Genomic DNA, 23,978 nt, shown 5'->3' with positions numbered 1-23,978 from the left:
TGAGGTCAGTAATTTAAAAATGATTTAAAAAATTCAGGGAAATGTGCCTAGAGAAGAAGTATGGGTATAAAATTAATGAGGACATCCTTTAAAATTAAACAGATTCAATTTTCTGGTGCAGAAGGGCTGGTAAGTATTGAAAATGTCCTTTTAAAATTTTATCCTTGAAATTTCGCAATATTTTTTTTTGAAAAAAATTATATGTTAAATTTGTGGAATTTTTTTAACAATTTTTGGAATTAAACATACCTTTGAAATTACAAAGTCCTTCAAAATAAATCCTGCGGTCAGCGAGAAAAAATAAAAACCCCACTTTAACACCCCTATTGCGAATGTCGACTGGCAGTAGATAAACGACTATTAAGCGATTATCGATTATCGATGCTATTGCGAGTGTCGCTTAGTCGCTCAATTAGTGACTGTGAATACGTTTTAATCGCTCATCCTTCTATTGCTGTTTTTTAGTCGTTGGAGTTTGCGTTTATAAAATTTACATAAGAAAGTGGTACTATAATGGATAAAAAGTAAGTCAATTGAACTGGAAGTTGTAAAAAATTGTGAAATATACATATGCATGTATGTATGTCTGAATTACAGATCAAAAATTATAAGCAACAAAAGGCAACTTGCGCGGTTGGTCGTACTGATGCAGGAAAGTGAAGACATAGGCAAAGGAATTTTCCGCTTATATTGGAAAAGATACATATACAATGTTTCTTGTGCATATAACTCCGGCTACGCCATCCACAGTGTTTTTGCGCAGGACCAACATCAAAAGTTTATACAAAAAAACTGCATAATTTATTAATTGACTAGTGCTCGGAAATTTGAAATCTTTATTTTAAATTAAAGTTTAATTCTTTCAATACACTTGTTATGTTGTTATGTTAAAGTTTTTAAACTCGGGTCACGCTTTTGGACACAAAAACCCATCATCATTGTACAAAAAACTTAACCGTACCGTATTTCTTAAACTTCCATAAAGTTTATTAATGAGGAAAACAGCTTTTCCTGCAAATCATGTAAAGCCTAAAAACCGTGAAGCATCGGGAACGCAACTTCTATTCATAAAACTCACACATGTACATACACCTTCCAAGTCCAAGGGATCCGACGAATCTCGCAATTCCCTCCTTGCTTTAGCCAACTCTACTAATCTATTAGCTTCCGCATCATCTTCCTCATCACTAAACCATATTTCAACTGTGTCCATTTTTTAAATTTTATAATAAAAGCAATTATTTTAAAAATGATGTAAATAAAACACTCAAGAAACAAATGTAAACAAACAAACAGCTGTTTACAATTCTGTCAACCATTCACAATAGTACAAATTTTTATCGATCAAGTTACACAATAGCAAAATAAAAGATGATCGACTCGATCGACAAATTTCTATTCTACTGCCAGTCGACACTCGCAATAGGGGTGTAAATAAAAAAGTAGGTTTCAAACACATTTATTATTATTTATTTCATGGTAGGAGAGCTTCTCAAACAATATACATAGAAGCAATTTTTTGGATTCAAGTTGTTGAAAAGTAATGAATATCTAAATCCCGGGATCCGGGAAAAATGATTTTAATTCTTGAATTTTATATGGAATTGGGCAGAAAATAAAAAATAAATTTCCATTTAATTTGCCGGTGAAACCGGCTGTTAAAACAAAACTTTGTAAAACGATAAATTTTCAAAAAATATTCGGTGAAGTTGCCTAACACTACTAAAGTAGTAAATATACAGGGCGTACTCCTGAAAGAAAAACAATGGGGACCTAGTAACCGAAGTCCAGAGCGTACTTAAATTATGGAGGGAACACTTTTGCGCCCTACTAAATGGTTGCAGCACAGAAAGTTGTGGAGAAGAAGAACCCGAGCCCGCAGTCGATAACGACGGAGTCGACGTTCCACCGCCTGACTATGACAAATAGCAATAACGCGGCTGAAAAACAACAAAGCTGCTGCAGCTGACAGCCTGCCAGCTGAGCTATTCAAGTACGGCGGCGAGGAGTTTGTAAGATGCATGCATCAACTCTTTTGCAAAATATGGTCAGATGAACGACGACTGGAATTTAAGTGTGTTCTGCCCAATACAAAAGAAAGGTGACCCCGCCATTCGCGCCAACTACCGCGGGATCAGCCTTCTAAGCATAGTGTACTGTGCGAAAGACTGAAGCCCACCGTCAACGAACTGATTGGACCTTATCAGTGTGGCTTTAGACCTAGCAAATCAAACCATAGACCAGGTATTCACAATACACCAAATCTTGAAAAAGACCCGCGAGAAAAGGATCGACACTCTCCAACTATTTGTCGACTTTAAAGCCGCTTTGACAACACTAAAAGGAGTTGCCTATACGCCGCTATGTCTGAATTTGGCATCCCCTCAAAACTCATACGGCTGTGTTAAATGACGTTGAGAAATACCACCACCTCCATCAGAATAGGGAAGGACCTCTCCGATCCGTTCGCCACTAAACGGGGTTTCAGGCTGGCCGACTCCCTTTAATGTGACTTGTTTAATCTGATGTTGGAGAAGATAATAAGAGCTGCAGAACTGAACCGCTCAGGAACAATTTACTACAAGAGCGTGCAAAATCTGACTTATGCCGATGACATCGATATCATCGGTAACAAAAACCGCGAAGTCTGTTCTGCCTTTTCCAAGTTGGATAAGGAAGCAAAGCGCATGGGTCTGGTGGTAAACGAGGACAAGACGAAGTATCTCCTGTCATTAAACAAACAGTCAGCACATTCGCGCCTTAGCACCCACGCTACTGTTGACAGTTACAATTTGGAGAAAGAGAATTTCGTTTACTTGGGAACTAGAATTAACACTGATAATAATTCAGCATGGAAATCCAATTCAGGAGTAAAGCCCTCTCTCGACGTACGAAAACCACGCTCTATAAGTCACTCATCATGCCCGTGCTGGTATATGGCGCAGAAGCATGGACAATGACAACATCCGATGAGGCGGCTCTTGGAGTGTTCGGGAGAAAGATTTTGCGGAAGATTTATGGGCCTTTACGCGTTGGCGACGGCGAGTACGGCGGACGATGGAACGATGAGCTGTATGAGCTTTACAACGACATGGACATAATCCAGCGAATTTAAATACAGCGGCTCCGCTGGCTTGGCCATGTCGTTCGAATGGACACCGACGCTCCAGCTCTGAAAGTATTCAACTCGGAACCCGCCGGTGGTGGCAGAGGAAGAGGGAGGCCCCCACTGCGATGGAAAGATCAGGTGGAGGAGGACTTGGCTTCACTTGGCGTTTCCAATTGACGTCAGTTGGCACTGAAGAGAACGAGTGGAGTTCTTTGCTGAACTCGGCCAAAATCGCTTAGGCGGTTACAGCGCCAAATAAGAAGAAGAAGAAGAAGTAGTAAATATAAAATTCACACCCAAATTAATATCAAAATGTGTGTGATGAACTGATATGGAATCCACCACGTATGAGATCTGAATGCATACATGGATGAACAAAACTAAAGCAATCCATATTTTAGAGAATACTTGGAGATGTGTCATCAACAGGGAACGGATTTTATGGAAATTGCCTTTTTTTCTGCTAAAGAGATAAAGTATATTCGATAAAGAATGTCCACGATTTAGCTTTCCCTGATTCCATATATACATATTTGATGTTGCCTTTTTTTGCCTCTTTTAAGATATTTGCCTTTTTTAAGATATTTGCCTTTTTTGCCTTTTCTAACTTTAAAAAAGTGATTATAGCATTTACATTTTTTTTTAAGATTAAAAAATATACACATGCCCATGCGGCTTGTAGAAGCGCAGAGACCTCTTGCCAAATTGGTGTTGGAAAAATTCAAATTCGTTTTCTCAGCTAACGTAGGCTTAGAAACAATAAGGGGTGTGGATAAAATTGTTGGATGGCGAGGAAAGCGCCCTTATTCCTGATAATATGAACGTTTCAAACGTCCCATATTTAAATTGGGCTCCACTTGTATCAACTTACGTCGAGCGCACATTTAGTACACTCAAGGCTTTTCTTCGCGAAAATCTAATGAAAATGCTGCCAGAAAACTTCAAAATGCATCTTGTGGTTCAATGTTACTACAACTATACAGATTAAAGTTTTATGAGTTAGAAACTCGAAAGGATAAAATAGTCAAAGATTCGAAGTTCAAATTTTTCATATAATGAAACTAGTTCATAGTTTTTCTCTTTTTACTTGTAATATAAACATTTCTAAAATAAATGTATTTTTTGATTGTTCTTCGAATTTTCTGTCTTTTCTTATTGCCTTATTTTGCTTTTTTTTGCAATACCTAGTGCCCTTTTCTGCCTTTTTCGCTATTTTGTTTTGCCTTTTTTTTGCCTTTTTTTGCCTTTTTTGCAATACCTAGTGCCTTTTCCTGCCTTTTTCGCTATTTTATTTTGCCTTTTCCAGCCTATTTCATTATTTTATTTTGCCTTTTTTATAGGTTTTTAAGTCCTAAAAATCCGTTCCCTGGTCATCAACTATTTGGTATAAATTTAATTTGACAAAAACGAATCATTTCCTATCTACAAAAGCTACATACGTACATAATACATACTTACATGTTGATGCAGAATTATGCAAACGTAACCTGCTGTAAAATTTGCATATAGCATATATTTAGGTGACGCTGATGAAAGGCGCTTGAAAATAAAAGTAGAGATCAAAAAAGCATTGTTTGGCGTGAACCAGTTGGCGTGAGAAAGTTTACATAACTCCCGTTTTAGTGTGTCACTGTCATTGCTGAACGATTAATATGTATTGCGCTTTTGCTAATTATTTTACCTTTCGGCATTTTTATTTAATATAATATGTAGACTGGCGCTTACACATACAAAATTTTATTGTTTGGCCGAGCTTCTCCTCCGATAAAGGGAAGGGACCTACAGTTTCACGCCGACTCCGAGCGACGATTGTATTTTTATGAGAAGCTGTTTTTCATAGCAGAAATACACTCGGTGGTTTGTCTTTGCTTGCCGAGGTGCGACGGCTATTAGATAAAAAACTTGTTTTGTTTTATTATTTTTTTCATGTCCAAGAGTAGGACGAGAAATTCAAAGATCTCAGCTATGAGTGCACATACGAGCGCTACTTCCGTAATGACATCAAAAAAAGTGGTTGACGATTTCAATTTCCAGAAGGCAGAGGAAGGGAATTTCGGTCCCACTGCCTGATCAACTTCGAAGGGGCCCGAAAATGCAGTAGTTACTTGGTTCAAGCATAAAAAGTTTAAATTAGAAACCAAATCGATCATGTTGAGATATACGAAAGGTACGCTTCCAGTGTTCTAGACGTACGTTCATTCCGAGGGCCAAACATCGACTCGGAAGCCTATCCTGTTGCAACCAAGAAAAGCACCCACCTCTATGCAGCAAAAAATGTTCCCCGTAAAATGCAAGGAAAGCTTAACGTCGAATAGCTGCAATCACAACAATCACAACAGGCTAATGCATTCTCTTGAATTTCACACCTGCTCTCAAAGAGCACTCTTCAACAAACCGACATATACGAGCAGTAGAACCACATTTCTGGTTCATTGAGCCCGAAAAAAACAACTGGTGCGATGAGGAGTGTCGAAAAACTACCGAGTATAAGAGGCGCAACACAGCCTATGTGAGACCGCTAAAGGAAACAGAAGATGAAAGCGAGACGTATTTGCCGCAATAAGAAGAGGGAAGCCGAAATACCGGAGGTTGAAGGGCTTCAAATGCTGGCCGTAAGGAAAAACGCCCGAAAATTTTACTGGAGTTACTTAGGTGACTTGCGGAAGGTTTTAAGATCAAAGCGAACTTTTAAACATTGGCGACCTAGTGACTGATGTCCAGAATGTACTTAAATTATGGAGGCAACACTTTTCCACCCTACTGGCGAGCAATTTACAAGGTGCATGCATCAACTCTTATGCAGAATATGGTCAGATGAAAGTCGAACTACAGGAGAGTTGCTGCAATTGTCCCAACCAATAAAAAAAAGTAATTTAACACATCAGGTTATACTGCTCATTATTTTTAAAATGTATGTTCAATAGAAGGATTAAATTTTTGTTTGATAATGGTAACTTCATATCGTGCGGTCTTATGGGTCAAAATCATGGAGGTGGAGAATTTAGTAACTGTAGCAACAAAAAATTGAACTTTATTATGAAGTTGATTTTTCACTGTTATGAACTGGATTAGGTCGTCGTTTAGATTGTTACCGGGCAGAGCAAAAAATTACATGTTTTTGAATTTATCGGGAAAAGTGATGAATGATGGTCTAGAAAAAGTTCTTTGACATAACCTGGCTCTCTAAAAATCCATCTAGCTGTCGATATTTGCGTTTCATTGATCAAGACTTTAAGCCATAAGTGGATATCCCTCCAATTTCAATACTGACTAATATGCAAAAGAACAAAAACAAAGGAAATATAGACAACACTGGTGGAAATAAGGCGTTTCTTTTATATCTACCACTAGTATGTATATATAAAATTCTTTCAACCACAAAATACATTTGTTGACTTACATTTTTTCGCATCGAGCTTTTTTCGACATACCCCAAGTTACTTTATGAGATAGTGGTCCGAGAAATCGCTCTTTTTCATATTATTCAGTACTCACGCAAATTTGTGTTACTTTTCCTAAAAAACGAAAGTACATAACTTGATTGTAAAAAAATAATAAAATTTTGAGGGCGCGCTGAAGTCCATTTTAATTTAACTTAAAGCTACTCGTTCTTCAATCCGTGCGCACGTAAAATCCCTCAACAAATTTAAGTTTTATAAGATCGTATAATATGCTTTCGAACCCGCTGAATATAATAGGAAAGTTGTTTTTCCTATCGGGCTCATAACTTTTTAGATATTCCGAAAAAATTAAAAAGAAACGAGAAAAAATTCCGTAATTTCACTTTAAAAGTTAATTATTTCTTAGAAAAAATGTATTTGATTTTATCTCCGTCATAATATTTATACCCATATTTTTAGCAAACAAAATGTGTCATAGCAGAGAATTCTACGTTCATAACTTCTCGAGATATCGGCTAATTTTTGAACCTGAATATATGTAGATGTGTGGCTTATACCTGCATTGAGAAAACGGACCGCTATAAATTTTTGGCGTTTGCAAGATATTTTGAAGTTATATCTGATATTTTCAAGGTCACTACGGCTCGAGATATTGAGAAATATTAAAAACAAAAAACTAACGTAAAATATAAAATAAAATGTTTCTCGATTCCTGAAGAGGTATATGTTTAGGGGGATGAAATTTTGAACTCGTGTATTAAGGCCGCCTTCTTATTTGTTTGGCGGCCTAATTTAATTTTTTTGATCATTTTTGATTGGCAGAGTTAAATTATACGTATCAAATCACAAATAAATTTTATTTTTCTTTTGGTAGACAAATCAAACCACAAAATAAAGAAAAGTTTTACTTATCTTCAAAAGGTGTTCCGCGCCCCTTTTCTTCGGCAAAACAGAAAGAAGAATACTACTTTAGTGACTAATCTACCGACTTTTACACAAAGCTGAATTTCGAAAAAAAAAAATGAATAAGGACCTTTCTATATTAAGGTCAGGACATGAATTTTATCTTTTTACTATTGAAATATATGTAGATATGCTTTGAAGTCTTTGGTGCTTTTGTGAGACTATTTTATTTAAGGCGTGGGTAATTGAGGATTTTCTTCCCGATATTCGTCGCTAATTTTACAGAGAATATCTGGCATCACTTCTTTCAGGTGGTTTACTATACTTTTGTTACCTTCGCTATATGGTCTAGCTCGATACACTTCTGTACCTATTTACTCAAGTGATGCCAATTTCAATGGACTTATTTTGTATTTTTTTTAGTAAAATCCGCATAAAATACATATCATGTATTTAGTTAAATACATATTTATTTAAATTAATATATGAACATATGTATGTACGTGTAAATATTGCTTCAAACGAGAAATTCAACTGTGTTTTTGTACGCTCCTAAATTCATTACTTCATTAAACTCATTTTATTCGTTCATTTACTTTTTTATTCTTAAATAACTTCATGAAGTATGTAGTATGTATGTAGATATTTTCGAAAATCTCATTCGTTTTGGTTTTTGCAACAAATTTCCTGGTGTTTTAATTTTAATACATCTAAAACTTATAATTTCTTGCGTGCAACTTTACTACTTTATTTCCTCTTTTTTGCAATGTACTCATTCAAATATTTCTACAGATGTAAGTTGAAATTAATTGAAATATATAATAGTAAATTATGTTTAGTTAATACGTTCTAAATTTAGCAATAGTTTACTAATCTCACTGCCGCTAAGACATCTGAATTTAAGTTCGAATGAACTGTAAGTATATGAACTTCTTTATATATGCAAGTACTATGTATTTTTATGTATCTATGTATTTAATTTAATAATGACTTATGCTACGAATTATGTAATTGTATAGTTAAAAGTAATAACATAAAAGCATAAACATACAAAACAAATAAATTACAATTAAACATCAAATTAAATATTTAATTATCACAAATAAAATCGTAGTCGTAATCGCTTATAATTAACTAAAGACGATGTACATACGTATGTATATATGTATTTATAACTAATTTCGTTTTAAATTTAGTTATATCTATGCATGTATGTCTGTATGTATGCATGTATATTTACGTAAGTTTGAGTGTGCAACCAAAAAATAGTTGATCCTTAGTTCGTATGCACTTTCTATGGTCATTTAAATGTTTCTTCGTGCAACTATATAACTATGTATTTATGTATGTATGTTTATTTCAGTTTTCTTTAAATATTCGCGAATTTTTTATAATTTACATCTGACTTTCCTTGCGCCATTGAAACGTGCCCGATTTCACACCAATGCTTGATGATCCCTGATTGCTGTTGGATGAGAGCATATTGTTGGTGCGCCGTATTAGCTGTGCGGCTGAATCGAAACGGCTGCGTATTAGGCGCATTGCAGGATTTGTTGTAATTCCGCTGCGTTTGCTTTTGCTGAAAAAAATATGTTTATTAGTGAAGAATTGTTTAAATAATAGTATTGAAATTACTATGTACTATTACTATTTATGTAAATATACATATGCTTTGGTATAGGAATCAAAGACACCCGTTTTCTGTTATAAGTACGGTGTCCATGTTTTAGAAATAAAAATACAGGAGAAGTTTTCGTTACTTATATTGAATTATGAGATAAAAGGAAGGTTTCTTTCCTGTAATAGGATACTCCATCATCGCCTAGTTGGAAGGCTTCGATTTAAAATCTAAAGTGCAACAGAACCCCTTCGAATGTAACAATTTAAGGATGAATGGTTCTAAGCGTTATTCCTGGAAACAGCATTGATCCGGAAGGGAACTAATATATAGTCGTTCACTTCTGCCCTAAATGCCGTCAATCAAACTATTTTGAAACGAACTATGGCTCAGATCATCTCTCTTTTTTTAGCTCAGAGGTTGATTTTATCAACGCAAACTGTTCAATGGAGCGCGTACTAGCTTCCCCTCTAATATTTTCTACCGCAGTTTGAGGTACGAGGAGAAGATAAAGAGCATCGAGAACTTTCTCTGCCACAGCATTGCCTTGTTCAAAAATGAGACAACATAATCTGAAGCATCTCTTAAAATAAATAAAGCCAAAGGCCAACATCACGAGAAAAAGGACTGTCCTTTGAAATAAATAACCGATGGTCACCGTAGTTATAATTGAACATACCCACTAGAGATGTGCATGGGACTAAATACTCAACCCCGATCCGCCCATCGCAACGTTTTTATGAATTGCACCGTGGGTCCCGAAATCTTTCACTAAGAAAAATGTACACACATTTATTTCAAATTAATTAAAAATAATAATAATGAAAGATCTAGCATCTTACGATTATTTGGTTTTGCTTTGCTTTTCGTCTCAATAAAACATAACAAGTGCTTTTCCCGGCCATTTTAAATCAATACCGAGGGTCACGATATTCCGTGCCCATCTCTAATGGCGATACCGGTGGCGCGTTTGATGGAAAAGAAACGATACCAACATCCCTCCGTTCGACCAAAACGAGGTGCGGATAGCAATATAACGTCTTAAAAATAATAAGAGCCCCGCGACCGACGGTTTACCGGCTGAGATGTTCAAAGCCGGCCCAGTCTGGCTGCGCAAATTACTGTGGGATAAGCAATGTTACTTTTAATGTCAAGTCTGTAACCCGACTTGAACCAACTGATTGGACCTTATTAGAGTGGCTTCGGAATAGGAAAATTCATCATTGACCAATGCGTCAAATCCAAACCTACGACCTTCTCGTCGATTTTAAAGCCGTGTTTGATAGTACTCTGTATCGCCATATATAAATTTGGGATCCCTGCAAGACTACTACGGACATGTAGAATGACACGGAGCACAACTTATGACTCAATCGCAATGGGGAAAGACCTTTCCGTGTCGTTCGAGGCCAAACGAAGTTTTAAGCAGGACGATTAATTTTTGTACGACCCTTTCAATGTGGTGTTATATTACGCGCTCTCTATATCAACCACGATAAACAGCAAAAGCACGATACGGCTGTCATATACAGATGACATTGACGTCTTTAACCACCACAACACCAAGCAATAGAACGCTGAACGAAAACAAGATCAAGTAACTCCTGACATAAAACACATGTCGCCGTCGGCAGTTATAAATTTGAAGTATTGAAGGACTTTGTCTGCCTAGGTTTCAGTATCAGTGATGCCAGATTGTGGGTAATTTCCCTATTTGAGGGATATTTTGCATCAAAAATTATTAAAAGGGAAAAAAGGGACATTTCATATAAATAAGGGATTTTCTTTTGACGCAGTTATTGTTGCATAATTGATCAAAATTCAAGAATATTCGACATTCTTACGTAATTAATCGTTCTGAAGATGTGATGTGGAGTGAAATGGTATATAATTGTTAAAAAGTATAAGGACAATTTTGAAAATTTTCTTACGTTAACCAATTCAAGCGCTGAGTAAGAAACTGGTGTTTTATGTAAAAAGCGGAACAAATTATCTGATGAAATGTTAAATAGCACATGAATGTGCTTCAATTTTAAAGTCACCAAAAAATTCTTTTAGGCCCTTAGTGAGTGAGCAAAAAAATGAAAGTGAAAAAATGAATGAGTGAAAAAATGCAGAAAAAGGGGTTTTTTCTTAACAGCGGTCGGCCCTCGGCAGGCAATGGCAAACCTCCGAGTGTATTCCTGCCATGAAAAACAGCTTCTCATAAAAATACACTCGCCATTCGGAGTCGGCGTAAAACTGTAGGTCCCTCCCCTTTGTGTGACAACATCAAGGGGACCGCCACAAATTGGAGAAAAAGCACATATGTGTAAGCGCCAAACTATTATTATTATTTTATATGAATTTTACTGCTTTACTACTGAAACATGTATATGTTTAAATTCGTTGGGAATTATGTGGGATAAATTTTCAAGATGTGGGTAATTGAGGGATTTTTTCTCCATTTTCGTGGGATTTTTAACAGAGAATGTCTGGCATCACTGTTCAGTATTAACAGTCATGAATAGTTGCATTTCAGGTGCTCACGATATTCACGATTTACGGGTTGTTTTTGTAGGAAAGCGTTCCAGGTGCGAAAAAACCTGTAAGACACACCACTTTTGTGAGAGTAGCTTGTTCTCTCTCTCAGTCAGAGGTTGCAGGTTTTAGTCCGAAGTTTTTCTTCCTGGAAGTTCATGAAAAGTGTCAAACGATAGGCAGGGTTGCATTTGGAAACAAAAACAGAACCTTAAGCGCTACGGAGACAATCAAATAAATATGTCAAGCATTGCATATGTGTGAAATTGGCTCGTGTCTTGCCCGCAAACGTTCAAGTAAAATCGTCAATTCAAAAAAAAATTTTTTCTTTTCCGCGCACTTACTCACCACCACAATCAGAAGGAAAGTGCACTTGCCTTTTGTCGAGCAACACGAGGGACGGTTAATAAAGATAAAATTATATTTTAAAAAACTAAAACCTCGGTATTATAATTTCCATTCGTACTGTATGTAACTTGAGAATAGAAATCGCTGCATCTTTTAGGCGCATCAATATTACATAGTTACATCCCGAGCTAATAAAAGGGAGGTAAAAAATGAAAGATATTTCGACTCCACACTTATGGCTGTAAAAGGAAAATAAGGGCACCCACGAACACAATGAAATGACCAAGTACAGAAGAACCTGCCCGCACTCGGGTTAAAAAACTGGCGTAGCTTCGCAAGGGAATGAAGCAATCGGTGACGTTTCTTGATATCGGCGCAAACCGATAAACGATTGTAGTGCAAAATAAGAAGAAGAAGAGATGCAAATATTTTGTAAATCCCTCAAGGCCTTTTTTTCTGCAAGTAGCTTAAAATATTAAACACATCGGCATGGCAAGGTATGGTTGCAAACAGCGTGTGGAACACTTTTTGGTATTTATTGGTCATCGCCTCGGCCATAATATGCAAAAGTTAGTTTGTTTTGAGGTGCTCCAAGGTTTTAGGTTTTTCCGAGAGATAGTGCGCCTCAAAATGTTCCAGAGGTTAAAATCGCATGATCCCGTTGGTCAAATAACTTCGACTCGGTGAGAAACTGTGCGTGCAGAAATACTCTCTTGCAATATAGCTTATCTACGACACTGTGAATGGCAGCTCTGGCAGCAGTTGTTTTACGAGCTGCATGGAGTGGAATTCTTTACAATATCAAGGCAAGGCTTAGAACTTAATGAATCAATGCACATCTAAAATGGAACTCATTTCATAAACTTTAGTCGCAGTTGGGAATTTTACACCCCCTCAAATATGATTCTAACCTTATGGAGATGGATATGTCAAATTTAACTAAACAAAAAAAATGTTTTTTCTTACCTTGACGAACTCGGTTGGCTCTCCTTTAAATTACCCAATATTATGCGCATATGAGTATCGCGTGCGAAGTGGTTATCTGGCAGCACAGATTTTCCACCTGAACTGCAACCGTTTGTGTGATTGCCACTGGCATTGCCCGAGGCGCCGGGAATTTCATCGAATGCATTTAGTGAGGGTAGCTGACCGGGTGAACTTAACTCACTGCTGGGCGAATGTGGTGGTGTAGCATAGAGCGGGGACATGCATTCCATATCGTAGAGATCAGCCTCATTGGCACCAATGCCAGAAACTGCAGAGCATATAAGGAAAGCAGAAATGTAAAGTTTGTAGATACATACATTAGACTGCATCACTCCCCATACATAAAAAAAAATCGATACTGTTTTTCCACTGGAATTATAAATACGATATTTTAAAGACTTGCACTAAAATATTTCGGAAAAATATTACGATTTACGTGAGCTTGACCCATTTCAAAATTCCTCCGAAAATTGAGTTTTTTATAAATAAAAAAAGGGGTTTCTTAAGAACGAGATTTTTTATGCTGTTGTATTGGAATTTTTTCAAAAAGTGGTAAAAGAAAATCTTGAATACTCAGCCAAAACAGCCGATTTAGACTTATCACCCTTCTTATTTCTTTACAATTAAACTCATTGAAGGTATGAAAGAGAAAGGTGAGATGAACGAACGTCATTCCAAGTAGAATTAAGACGTGTTGATATTTGAAAATGAAAAAATGGGGACTTGAATGAGAATTGGGTCTTTTGCAAAGAAATAAAAAGGCTGAGAAAGTACATTTCCACTGATACCTCATAAGTCTAAATTGCTATAGTTTTGGCTCAGTTATTCAAGTTTTTCTTAAACCAATCTTTGGAAAAAATTTGAAAAACAGCATCAAAAATCTCACTCTTTATTATGATTTCGTTGAACACTTTTTATTTTTTATGCAGATTTTTTAAGCTTAAACTATTTTGTCATATGGGGGGATTTTTTTTCACAAAATCCTTCAAGAAACTATTTTTATTCATAAGAAACTAAATTTTTGGAGGCATTTTTAAATCGCTCCAGCTCACGTAAATCTTAGATAATATCTGTGATCATAAGCAATTACCGCCTAAGTCGACTTAAGAAAGAATTGAATTCCATGTGCGAGGATATTTAAAAAGTTATAGACGAAAATATTTTGGTTTGCCCATAAGGTGCACCCTTGCCATCCAAATCTTTAAAGCGTTTTTTCTCGAATTCAGGTTTTTCGACTTAAGCGATTATTGCTTATGACCACAGATATTTTTCCGAAATATTTTGTCGGAAGTCTTCAAATATAACAGATTTTGTAATCCCTGCGGAAAAAGCACAGCTTTAAACTCACCAAAGTGATGTTCATTGAGATCAGGCAGCAATTGTGAGTGCCGCTGCGAGTGATGCCCTTTCTGCTGTTGCTGCATTGCACCGGAAGCGGCGGCAGATGTTGAGGCTGCACCATGCTTCGAACTGATGATTGGCGCATTTTGCACGAATGGATTGTTCCGTGAATTGAGTTTGGTTTGACGTTGCAGTTGCTGTGTGAAAGTGAGAGGCGCTTGCTGCAAGGCGGAACGAACGTACATAAATGACCAATATGGAAATGAATATTGCTTTGTGCTTTTTATTTTACTTACATCATTGCTGCTGCCTGTTGATTGACTAGAGATGACGCTTTTTCGCTTGTGTAAACTGCTCGCGTCCGATTGCATTGTATTCTGATAGAAATTATTGGAGCTATGAGTTGAAGTTGATGCATTCAGTATATTTGATGGAACTTGCATGCAATTGTTATTGTTATTCATGCTGTTATTAACAGTAGCTGTGGTTGCCGCCGAGCAAATTGAGGGAGCCGAAGCGTGTGGCGGATAAGATGGTGCACCTATACCGAGACTTTGGTGCGCAGGTAGCGCCGGTGGCTGATCGGGTGAACGCAGCATATTCGGGTGGAACTTCGCTGGTTCGACTAGATTGTTGGAATCGCCTAATAGGGAGATGGGGAAAATAAGGTTTTGGTATAATAAATTAAATGCTACAACTAAAATACATTTGTCTGCATATATCTCACTCTTAGTAAAGTTGTCAAAAATCTTTAGTATGTTTGTGCGGTTGGATTTGGCAGCCAATTTTATTGGCGTACGTCCGCAATGGTCTGACTTATATGGATTAGCACCGTACTTCAGTAAAGCAATGACACACTTTTCGTGTCCCTCCTGTGCCGATATGCCCAAAGCGGTGGCGCCTTGTTTGCATGCATGATCCGCCACTGCACCAAAGTATAGCAGTATGCTCATGACATCGTGGTTGCCTTGCCAGGCGCAAGAGTGCAGTGGTGTGCGAGCTTCCAGGTCCATAGCATTCACATCGGCGTTACCTGAAATTTTGAAAATCAATTTTAATATTTATCAAAGCATGCATACCAATGTGATAAAAATAAACGATAAAATATCTCACCCATTGTTATAAGCATTTTAACCATCTCAGCGTGTCCCTGCCAAGCGGCCACATGTAGCGCAGTTCGTCCTTCACTATCTGGTATATTAACATCGACATTGGTCACTTCCAACAGGTACTTAACTATATCCAGCTTATTCTCCAATGCCAATATGTAGAGCGTAGTACGCGAGTCCGCATCCTTGGCGTTTACATCGCAACAGAATTTCAGCAAATACTGTAGAGTTTCTAGATGGCCCTCCAAGCATGCCAGTCGGAATGCTGTTTTGCCATCATGTGCTTTCTGATCGACGAATGTTGGATGTATTTCGAGGAGCACTTGTACGCACTTGGTTCGACCCTCTTGCGACGCCAGATGCAGTGCAGTCTTTCCCTCATTGTCGCATTCGTCAATCTTGGCACCCGACTCCAACAGCTGCAGACAGACTTCATGAAAGCCTTCGAATGCTGCATAGTGCAATGGTGTCCAGCCGGCATTGTCGCGATGTGTTTCGTCTAAACCGCGATCTAGTAGCTGTCTTACAGTCTCAACATTTCCTTGCGCTGCAGCTATGCTAAGTACGGTACGTCCCTCCGAGTCCATGCAATCGATACCGCAACCCCAAAAGAGGAGTAGCTTTACCACGTTGGCGTGCCCGGCAGTGCAAGCGGCCCAGAGCGGTGTGCGGCCCATGAAATCCGCCAGATCGGGATCAGCGCCATTCTCTAGTAAAAGCTCACAAACCTCGGCGTTGCCTTCGAAAGAACTCACTAGTAGTGGTGACATGCCATCGTTGTCCAGTTGATCAGTGTTGGCGCCATATTCCAATAATGTAGATATAACTTTACTATAGCCTGAGGAGCCGCATAGAGCAGCCACGCAGAGAGCACTGCGTCCATCTAAATCTAAGTGGTTAACATTGGCACCATTCTCCAGCAGTATTTCAACAATATCATAGTGACCCATATAGGAGGCGGCGATCAAGGAGGTACGACCCTGCCTGTCGACAGAGTTTACATCGGCACCCGACTCTATTAGTATTTTCAGTATGTCTTCGTGTCCGCTCCATGCGGCCGCGCGCAACGCAGTTCGTCCCTCCTTGTCAGCCAGATCAATTTTACACGCTGGATGTGAGATCAACAATTTTACGACCTCTGTATGGCCACCCCATGAAGCAGAACGTAAAGGCGTCCAACCATCGCGGTCAGCGTGATTGACATCGACACGCTTCATTCGGCCAGTGCCGTCGTTACAAGGTTGCGAGAAACTTAGTAATAGCTTAACGACGTCTAAATGACCATTACGTGCAGCAATATTCAGTGCAGTCTGTCCGTTATAGTCTTCAATTTCGAGATCGATGGGCCCTTTACAGGCGTTGAGGGCACGTTCGAGCAGCTGGTGATTGCCATCATTGGCTAAAATGTGTATGAGTGCTTTGCCTTTGTGCAACTCAATGCGGTTGGAATCGGAGAGTTGGTGAAGTGTGCTTGAGGCATTCTCGTCTTGACTTTCTTGATGTGGTTCGCTCTTTTCCGATGGGCTGGTGGGCCGTTGTGTTTCCACTATGCATGATTTCTCACTTGAGATCAACAAGTCAGCTAGTTCAAAGTCTATGTTTTGCGATTTTTCTGAGAGTTCGGGGGACATGAGTGATGATTCGCAAGAGTTCTGTAAAAAAGAAAAAAAAAACACATGAATACCCATCTAGATGTTGGCACGCAAGACTATCAAACTCTGAATACTGAATTTCACAACTACTGCGAGACCGGAAATTTATTCTAATTATTGGTAGGTATACTAGTGCTGTTATCTAGCTAGATTTATGTGGATACAATGCGATTTATAAAATTGAGTACTGTGATAGGTGTCATGTTCCAGTTTCTGGAAGGAGACAAAAGTCGTTTTCCAATGCGCATGGGTCTAAAACTTACAATGCATGGTTACTCGGATACTAACACACACACAGTAATCAGTGAGCCTTCCTAGGCCTAGGAGCAAAGGCTAATCAGTCTCTCAGAGGCTTATTAAGAGGGTAAAATCTGGTCTCTGGTTTTATTTTTTGACCTCTTTGGCCGAGCGTTAGAGCCGCGTACTGTCATCCGGTAGTACCGGATTTAATTTTTTGTCACAAGCAATAGCGATATATTATAAATTTTTGTTACTGATAGCGTTCAGCTCTCAGGAGGGTAATGGATAGGCTTTTGAGTGTCGTTTAAATGTGAAAATGCTTCTCCTAAAAAATATCTGCCGTTCGGAGGCTGCATTGAATAATAAACCAGTGGCATCATCGCGTGACATACTAAAATTATACTGCCGCACTCAGAGTAGTTTAATCATTTGAAAAAATTTCGTCTCAGAGTCAGATAATGATTCATTAAAAACATTTAACGAACTTTTAAATTTAAGCAAAGAAAACCCTTTGCTACACTTTTTAACCAATGATTATGATTTTTTTTTTGTTTTTGCAATAAATTTCAATTTCTCTCTCCCTGCTCCGAGAGTTGCAATGGCAGTGTAATATTTTTTCTCTCTGTTTAATTTAATTTTAAGATTTTATAATTGTAATGCAAAGATATTTTTCTTTTGTTTTTTTTAACTTTTAAACCCCTATTCTATCTATTTTTTATTCAACCTTCTTTTATTTTTAAATTTTGCTTTGAAAAGAAGTATATATATATATTTTTTTGAATTTCATTAAATTTTTAGAAACTTATTTTATTTAATTTTTCCTTTTTTTCTAATTAACTTCTTTTTAAATTTAATTTGTTTTAAGTTTTAGTTTTTGTTGTTTTAAAAAGAAATATTTAGTTTTAATTTCATCTAATTCTAGAAAAACTTATCGCCAAAAGACAAATAGAATAACCTATTCGTAAGCAGATTGCTAATTGGTTTTTGGAAAGACAGAAAATACCTACCTAAAAATTAAATAAAATCAAAAAATTTTGATTTTTAGAACACAAAAATTTAAAACATAAAAGAAAATTAAATAAGTTTATAAAAACTTAATGATTTTAAAAAATAGTTTTCTTTTCATTGCAATAAAATCTCTATATTACCAGAAAATAAAATAGATAAAAAAATGAAATTAAATAAAGAATAAAAACAAATGAGATTAGTTTAAAAAATTAAAGGAATTGAAATAAAAATTATTTACCTTTTTAAAACAATAAAATCTAAAAATAAGAAAAAAATTAAATAAAAGAGAGATAAAAGAGGTTTATAAAAATTAAACTAAATTAAAAAAAAATCTTTTTAAAACAATAAAATCTAAATTTTCAATTAAAATATTTTAGATTAAAAAAAGATAATATAAGTTTCTAAGAATAAAATGTAATTAAAAAATATATATTTACTTTTTGAAAGAATCAAATATAAAAATTAAAGAATATTCAATAAAGCAGAAAAAATATTAAATAAAAAAACCTGTGCCAGATGTTTCGACTTAGGAGCTCTCGAATGCACCCCTATTAAGCCAGCTCGCGTAAAATAATATAAATACTTACCTTTACATTTGATATCAAACTAAAAGAAAAAATTGAGTGATGCCACGAAAAAGGGCCGCAACTGGGGCCATACTTAAATTTTTAATTAACTGATGGGCCCTTATATTTTAACTCTGAGACGAAACATTATTTAACAAAGAGCGAGTTTAGACCTAATGGCAAGGTCTTTAATTTTTACAATAAATTCCATCAGCAGAGATTTTCTAGGGTTCTTTGATACCTAGCCCTGCGAAATTATAGAGCATTTCCACTTTTAACAAATACATACATAGCCACTCCGACACCTCAGACCATCTTGGGCCCGTGGTCTACTGGTTAATAATATAAGATAATGGTACCTAGTACTACATCATTCACATAGGCGTTGGCCTTAGCGCTGCAGTAAATATCGTTCAATGCATATCTTTTAAGGAGCAGCCTCATTTGCATTTAAGTTTTTAAATGAAACTTTCCAAGTTTACATTCATCTACCGACTAACACTTCGCCAAAACCTGATGTTCTCAAAGAGTGGACATAGTGCCGAGGTTTTAGTTTTTAGGGACGATACATCTAAGTTAGTGTTAATATATGAAATGCCAAATTTTCTTAAAGAAATAAGACCCACCTGTGCTTCTGCATTATTGATGCCCGTCTCGATTAACAACTTTAGTATTTTCGCATCTGTTGGTAAGCTTGGCTTGAAGAAGTCGCACAAAAACTGTGAAAATTCGTCAGTCAAATCGCTGCCCAAAAATTTCTCAATCATACTTCGCGTTTTAGGCAGAAAATTGGGATCGTGTTTAAAATCATTTTCACACTGTGAGCAGCAGTTCAAATGGTTCGTATAGAACGCATCATTCAAATTGAGCCGCGATTCGAGTAACATGAGTATTATATCTAAATTCACATTGCGACTGGTGAGATATTCGCCCGACTTGATGAGATGGTATACGAATTTTCGCACATTGTTGGCGCACAGTGTGTCGGCGACCAGCAAGTAGTACATTGATACCATAACGTGGCCCTCGTTAACATCACATATAAACTTTTTGGTGGCGAACTTCACGTCGACCAACCAGTCGGAAAAGGAGTTGTGGAAAATCTTCAGCCGTTGTTGGTCGGCATCATAAGAAACAACGTTCTTCATCAGATGTAAACGTTTCTCAAACTCGTCCGTATCGATGGCATAGTTGTGTGTACGTAGGCAATTAAAGAGGAAAAGCTTATCCACATAACCAGATGAAGCGAGTAGTACATTTAGAAGTGGCCGAATTTTCATGTACTGCTTTTTGTTAAACGACTTCTGACAAATGTACAAATATAAGCCATTTAGCGTGCATGGTATCAATTTGATCTCGCGAAAACTGAAGAAATTCTCCTTGATACCATTCAATACTTTCTCCAAATAGAGTATACAGCCATTGGATTTAATATATAATTGATGTAGGGACTCAATTATTTCCTTTGTGAGCATAATACTATCTTTAAAGTCTGAGTTCAACCTATTAATGATGTACTCTTGTACATCCTTCACAACATGTGATTTCCGCAAGTCATCCAATGTGATCTTCTTGAAGCCCGTAAACATGCGCGTAATTTGCTTAGTCTGTTTTTTGGTGGTGCAGACGAGGAACAGCCATTTGGGGAAGAGATGTATGTGATTGGATAACAGTTCTGCGACGTTGCGACTTTTGTGGTTGGTCGTCGTACCGCGTCCACCTTTCAAGGTTGTAATCAGATTACCTTCGTTTATGTAGTTCTCATCTATGGAGTCGATCAATAGCAGCAGCGCTGTTTTGGGTGGTGTAAGCTCAAGTAGTGGAAATAGTAGCGCCTTTTTGAAACATTCATCTGGATTCTTCTCGATGTTGTCAACGCTTAAACACTCCAGTATTTCTGGGTTTGAAATTAACATCTCATAGTATCCATCTGCGATTACTGTGCGACAACTTTTTGGCTTTGGTAATGGTGGAGGTAAAGTATTCATATTAACGGATAAACCACTAGGATGTAGATAATTATCCGCTATGTCCCTGTTGCTTTGCTGTTCGAATTCTATGAGGTTGCCGAAATTTTCTTTATCTTCCTCATCGATGTGTTCTTTTTCATTCATTGGCTTAGATTCTTTGAGAACTACTTGCAGGTTCTTATCTGCCTCTGGTTTGTCTTCGTCTTCGTCGTCGTCTTTATCGGATATCGGCTTTTCCTCTATGCGCTTGCTTCCGTCAACATTATCCTCATTTATAGCCGCCTCTATCTCGTTCTTTAGTTCTTCGCTTACCATGTCAGCAATGTCCTCACCTCCCCCGTGCTGTATAGCAGAAATGCCGTTTTTGGGAGTGATGGCGGAAATAACCTTGACCGGCGAAGCAACAGCGCTTGGGCGCCCGAGTTTTACTGGAATTTTAGACTTCTTTCCTGGACTACACTTCGAAGACGTCGAAGGTGAACTTTTCTCTTTTTCCGCTTCGTTGCGCTTTTCTTTCTCGGTATCGTTGTCTTTATCTTCGTTGCATTCTCTCACATTGCTTTTGTTGCCTGTTGCCGGCGGATGTGTGCCATAATTGTTATATCTTTTTTCTTCGCCCGAAGCAGCATTGTCATCTACTGGTGTCGGTTCAGACTTTTGGCGCATAATGCATGCATTAGTTGACTTCTTGTTGCTGGTTGAAGTGCGTCGCTCCTGAAAATGCTCCGGTTTATCAGCAGCGTCACTATCACTGGCTCCACGTCGCAGCTCGGCAATTAAAATATCCTCGACGTTCTCGTTCAATGTTATATTGTTCATAGCTTCGTCGAGTTTCGATTCCTGTTGCTGCGCCTCCTCTTGCAGAAATGAGAAACCTTCATCAATTACGCGTTGACATTCATCCTTGGTGATAATCGATGAATGACTTAGTATTTGTAGCACCACTTTGCGTATAAATAACGAAAGGCTATGACATTCGGGGTTCTGTGATTCGATAAGATAGCAGCCGAGTAATTTGCGATTTAGTATGCCTTTGGTGCCAGAGTTGCCATTCATTATGGCTTGACAGATGGAAGTCTTCCCTGAGCCGTTAGAGCCCAACACAAGACAACCGTTGTAAGAAGAACTAGATATAGCAGCGGCCTTTGCACGCGCAGCCATAAAACCTCCAACAGCTTCGCTCTTGCCTGCATTGCTAGCGCTCAGTAGACTTGGTATGTTCTTCTTGCCTGCGGTGCGTTGCTCCAAGCATAGTGCTATCTTCTTTAGCACCCATTCGCGGTGTATATACACTGGTTGACAATGCCGCGCGGTCAATGTTTGACTTTGAGAACCACTGCTAGACACAATACCAGTCACTTCTTTGTCAGGCGAAAGCTTCTTTTGCATTAGCACTTCCAAATTATCAGCAGTTTCCGTTAATACTGACTCACTTGTATCAGCGGTGGTACTAAGGCTGTGCTCTTCACTGGCATCTGCTCTAGCGCCACCATTGCTACGCGTCGTTTCAATGGGGAAATTTTGTTGCATCAAATTGGCAAAGTGTTCTTCGCGTGCCAAATTGGAGAAGCCGGCATTAGGACAATCGCGCCCGGAAACTTCTAGCTTTTTTTGTAATTGTGTCGTGTCCTTTAAGAAATTGAGAATGCGTCGGTCCTCCAATTGATGACTGGGCGTACTGGACTTGGGCAGAGGTGGCAAAGAGGCAGGCTGATTCGAGTAATGTGAACCGCCGACCAGCGCACTAGACGAACAGCCATCCAAAGCCATGTCGTCATCGAGATCGGTAACGGGTATGGCGTTGCCATTACGACTACACAAACGCGACAAATCTTTCGAATTGAGTTGTTTGTATTCCATTAGGTTGGACAACTTGGTATCGTGAGCATCATGATTGGTACCGCCGGAATGTGGGCGTGCGCCGGAACTGTTAAAGCGCATGCGTTCACCGCTTTTAAAACGATCCGATTTGCGTAGCGGTGTAGCGTAGAGCATCTCTTTGGACATATTATTGGTTGCATAGTGTTTGTTGTTAGTTTGCTGCTGCAGGGATAAGGGCGAAGACTGTTGGCGTTGCTTGGCGTTGCTTGTCAAACTGGTGGCGTTTGTACTGGGATTGGAATTGGCAGCATTTTGGTTGCTGATGTTATTTAATAGAAGTTGTTGTGACAGTGGATTATTAGCCACGGCTGCGGCGACTGTGTCGTTGGTAGTCGATTGGGAAGATTTCTGTTGTTGTATTTTGCGAACAGCTTCATTGTACATTGCCTGGCAGGGCAGATTTTCGTAAATGTCATTTCGTAGGTTGTCAATATCGGAGTGCTTGGACATTTTCAGCGGGACGATTAAAAGAAAATCCGTTAGAAACTCTGACGATTAAGTGCGAATCCCCAAAACGATTGTGTTCATCTTCCACAATTTGCATACACTACGAATCTGAAAATAAAGTAAAACAAAAAGAAATGTTTCACTAAATTTTGTTACTGTAAATAAGGCAGATACTACGGCAACATAGACATATATAAATTGATAAATATCTTCCGTTCGCGTTTTATTGTTACTACTCTTGCTTGAGTTATGCAGAATTGTTCTGCTTTCGCTAACTCAAGTCTACTTTCAACTGCATGAAAATACATAAATACATATATAAAAATAACTTGAAACTTTAAATACTTCGTAATATATAGTATAGTATTTTGGAGCTTACGCTTTTACAAAGTTTTTGACCGAGGTTCTCCAATTTTTGGTGCGCGCCCTAATGTTATTAACACATATGGAGAGACTTAAGATTTTAGGCCGCCTCCGATTGGCAAGTGGCTTTTATAAGAAGCTTTTTCAAGGCAGAAATACACTCGGCGGATTTTTATGTTAATCTGAAACTGAGCCAGATCCTGGGACCTGCTCAATGGTAGTGCGTACTTCCACCACTACATCACATGTATGTATATTAGACAGGTAAAAAAATTTATTACAGAAATGTAAAAGCGGAATTTTAATGCTCTCAGCCCCTAGTAATTTTCTATATTGATTGCTTTATTAAAAGAAAAAAATACAGGGCGCTCAAACCGCTCAAAGTTTTCTGCGAAAGTCATTATACTTCGATCGGAAAACTCTGTTTATCTTCAGGAGACTTCTTATAATAAATTCCTTATTATTACGCCTTTTAATAATACACATTTTTTTTATCGGTTCTCCATTGCATTTTT

The 23,978-nt window shown here is 37.8% G+C and overlaps 1 protein-coding gene across 2 annotated transcripts; it reads right to left on the bottom strand.

Annotated features, from left to right (window-relative positions):
• Window positions 1-7,911: 7,911 nt before the first annotated feature.
• Window positions 7,912-23,204, bottom strand: LOC118737857. Of its 2 annotated transcripts, none has more exons than XM_036468650.1 (7): window positions 19,429-23,204; window positions 15,341-16,988; window positions 14,934-15,260; window positions 14,524-14,870; window positions 14,235-14,448; window positions 12,866-13,154; window positions 7,912-8,992 (listed from the first exon to the last, which is right to left on the bottom strand). In XM_036468650.1, exons 1-7 carry the CDS (start codon window positions 23,101-23,103, stop codon window positions 8,809-8,811), a joined length of 6,684 nt encoding a protein of 2,227 aa, XP_036324543.1. In that variant the 5' UTR covers window positions 23,104-23,204; the 3' UTR covers window positions 7,912-8,808. The 2 variants fall into 2 exon arrangements, with proteins under 2 accessions (XP_036324543.1, XP_036324544.1); XM_036468651.1 differs by having other exon boundaries at window positions 8,809-8,992; window positions 14,955-15,260; window positions 19,429-23,103.
• Window positions 23,205-23,978: the final 774 nt, after the last annotated feature.

Source organism: Rhagoletis pomonella, unplaced genomic scaffold (assembly GCF_013731165.1).
Source record: "Rhagoletis pomonella isolate Grant_MI unplaced genomic scaffold, Rhpom_1.0 Rhpom_scaffold_00004, whole genome shotgun sequence".
NCBI classification, from domain to species: domain Eukaryota; kingdom Metazoa; phylum Arthropoda; class Insecta; order Diptera; family Tephritidae; genus Rhagoletis; species Rhagoletis pomonella.
This window is presented reverse-complemented; position numbering and strand designations above follow the sequence as displayed.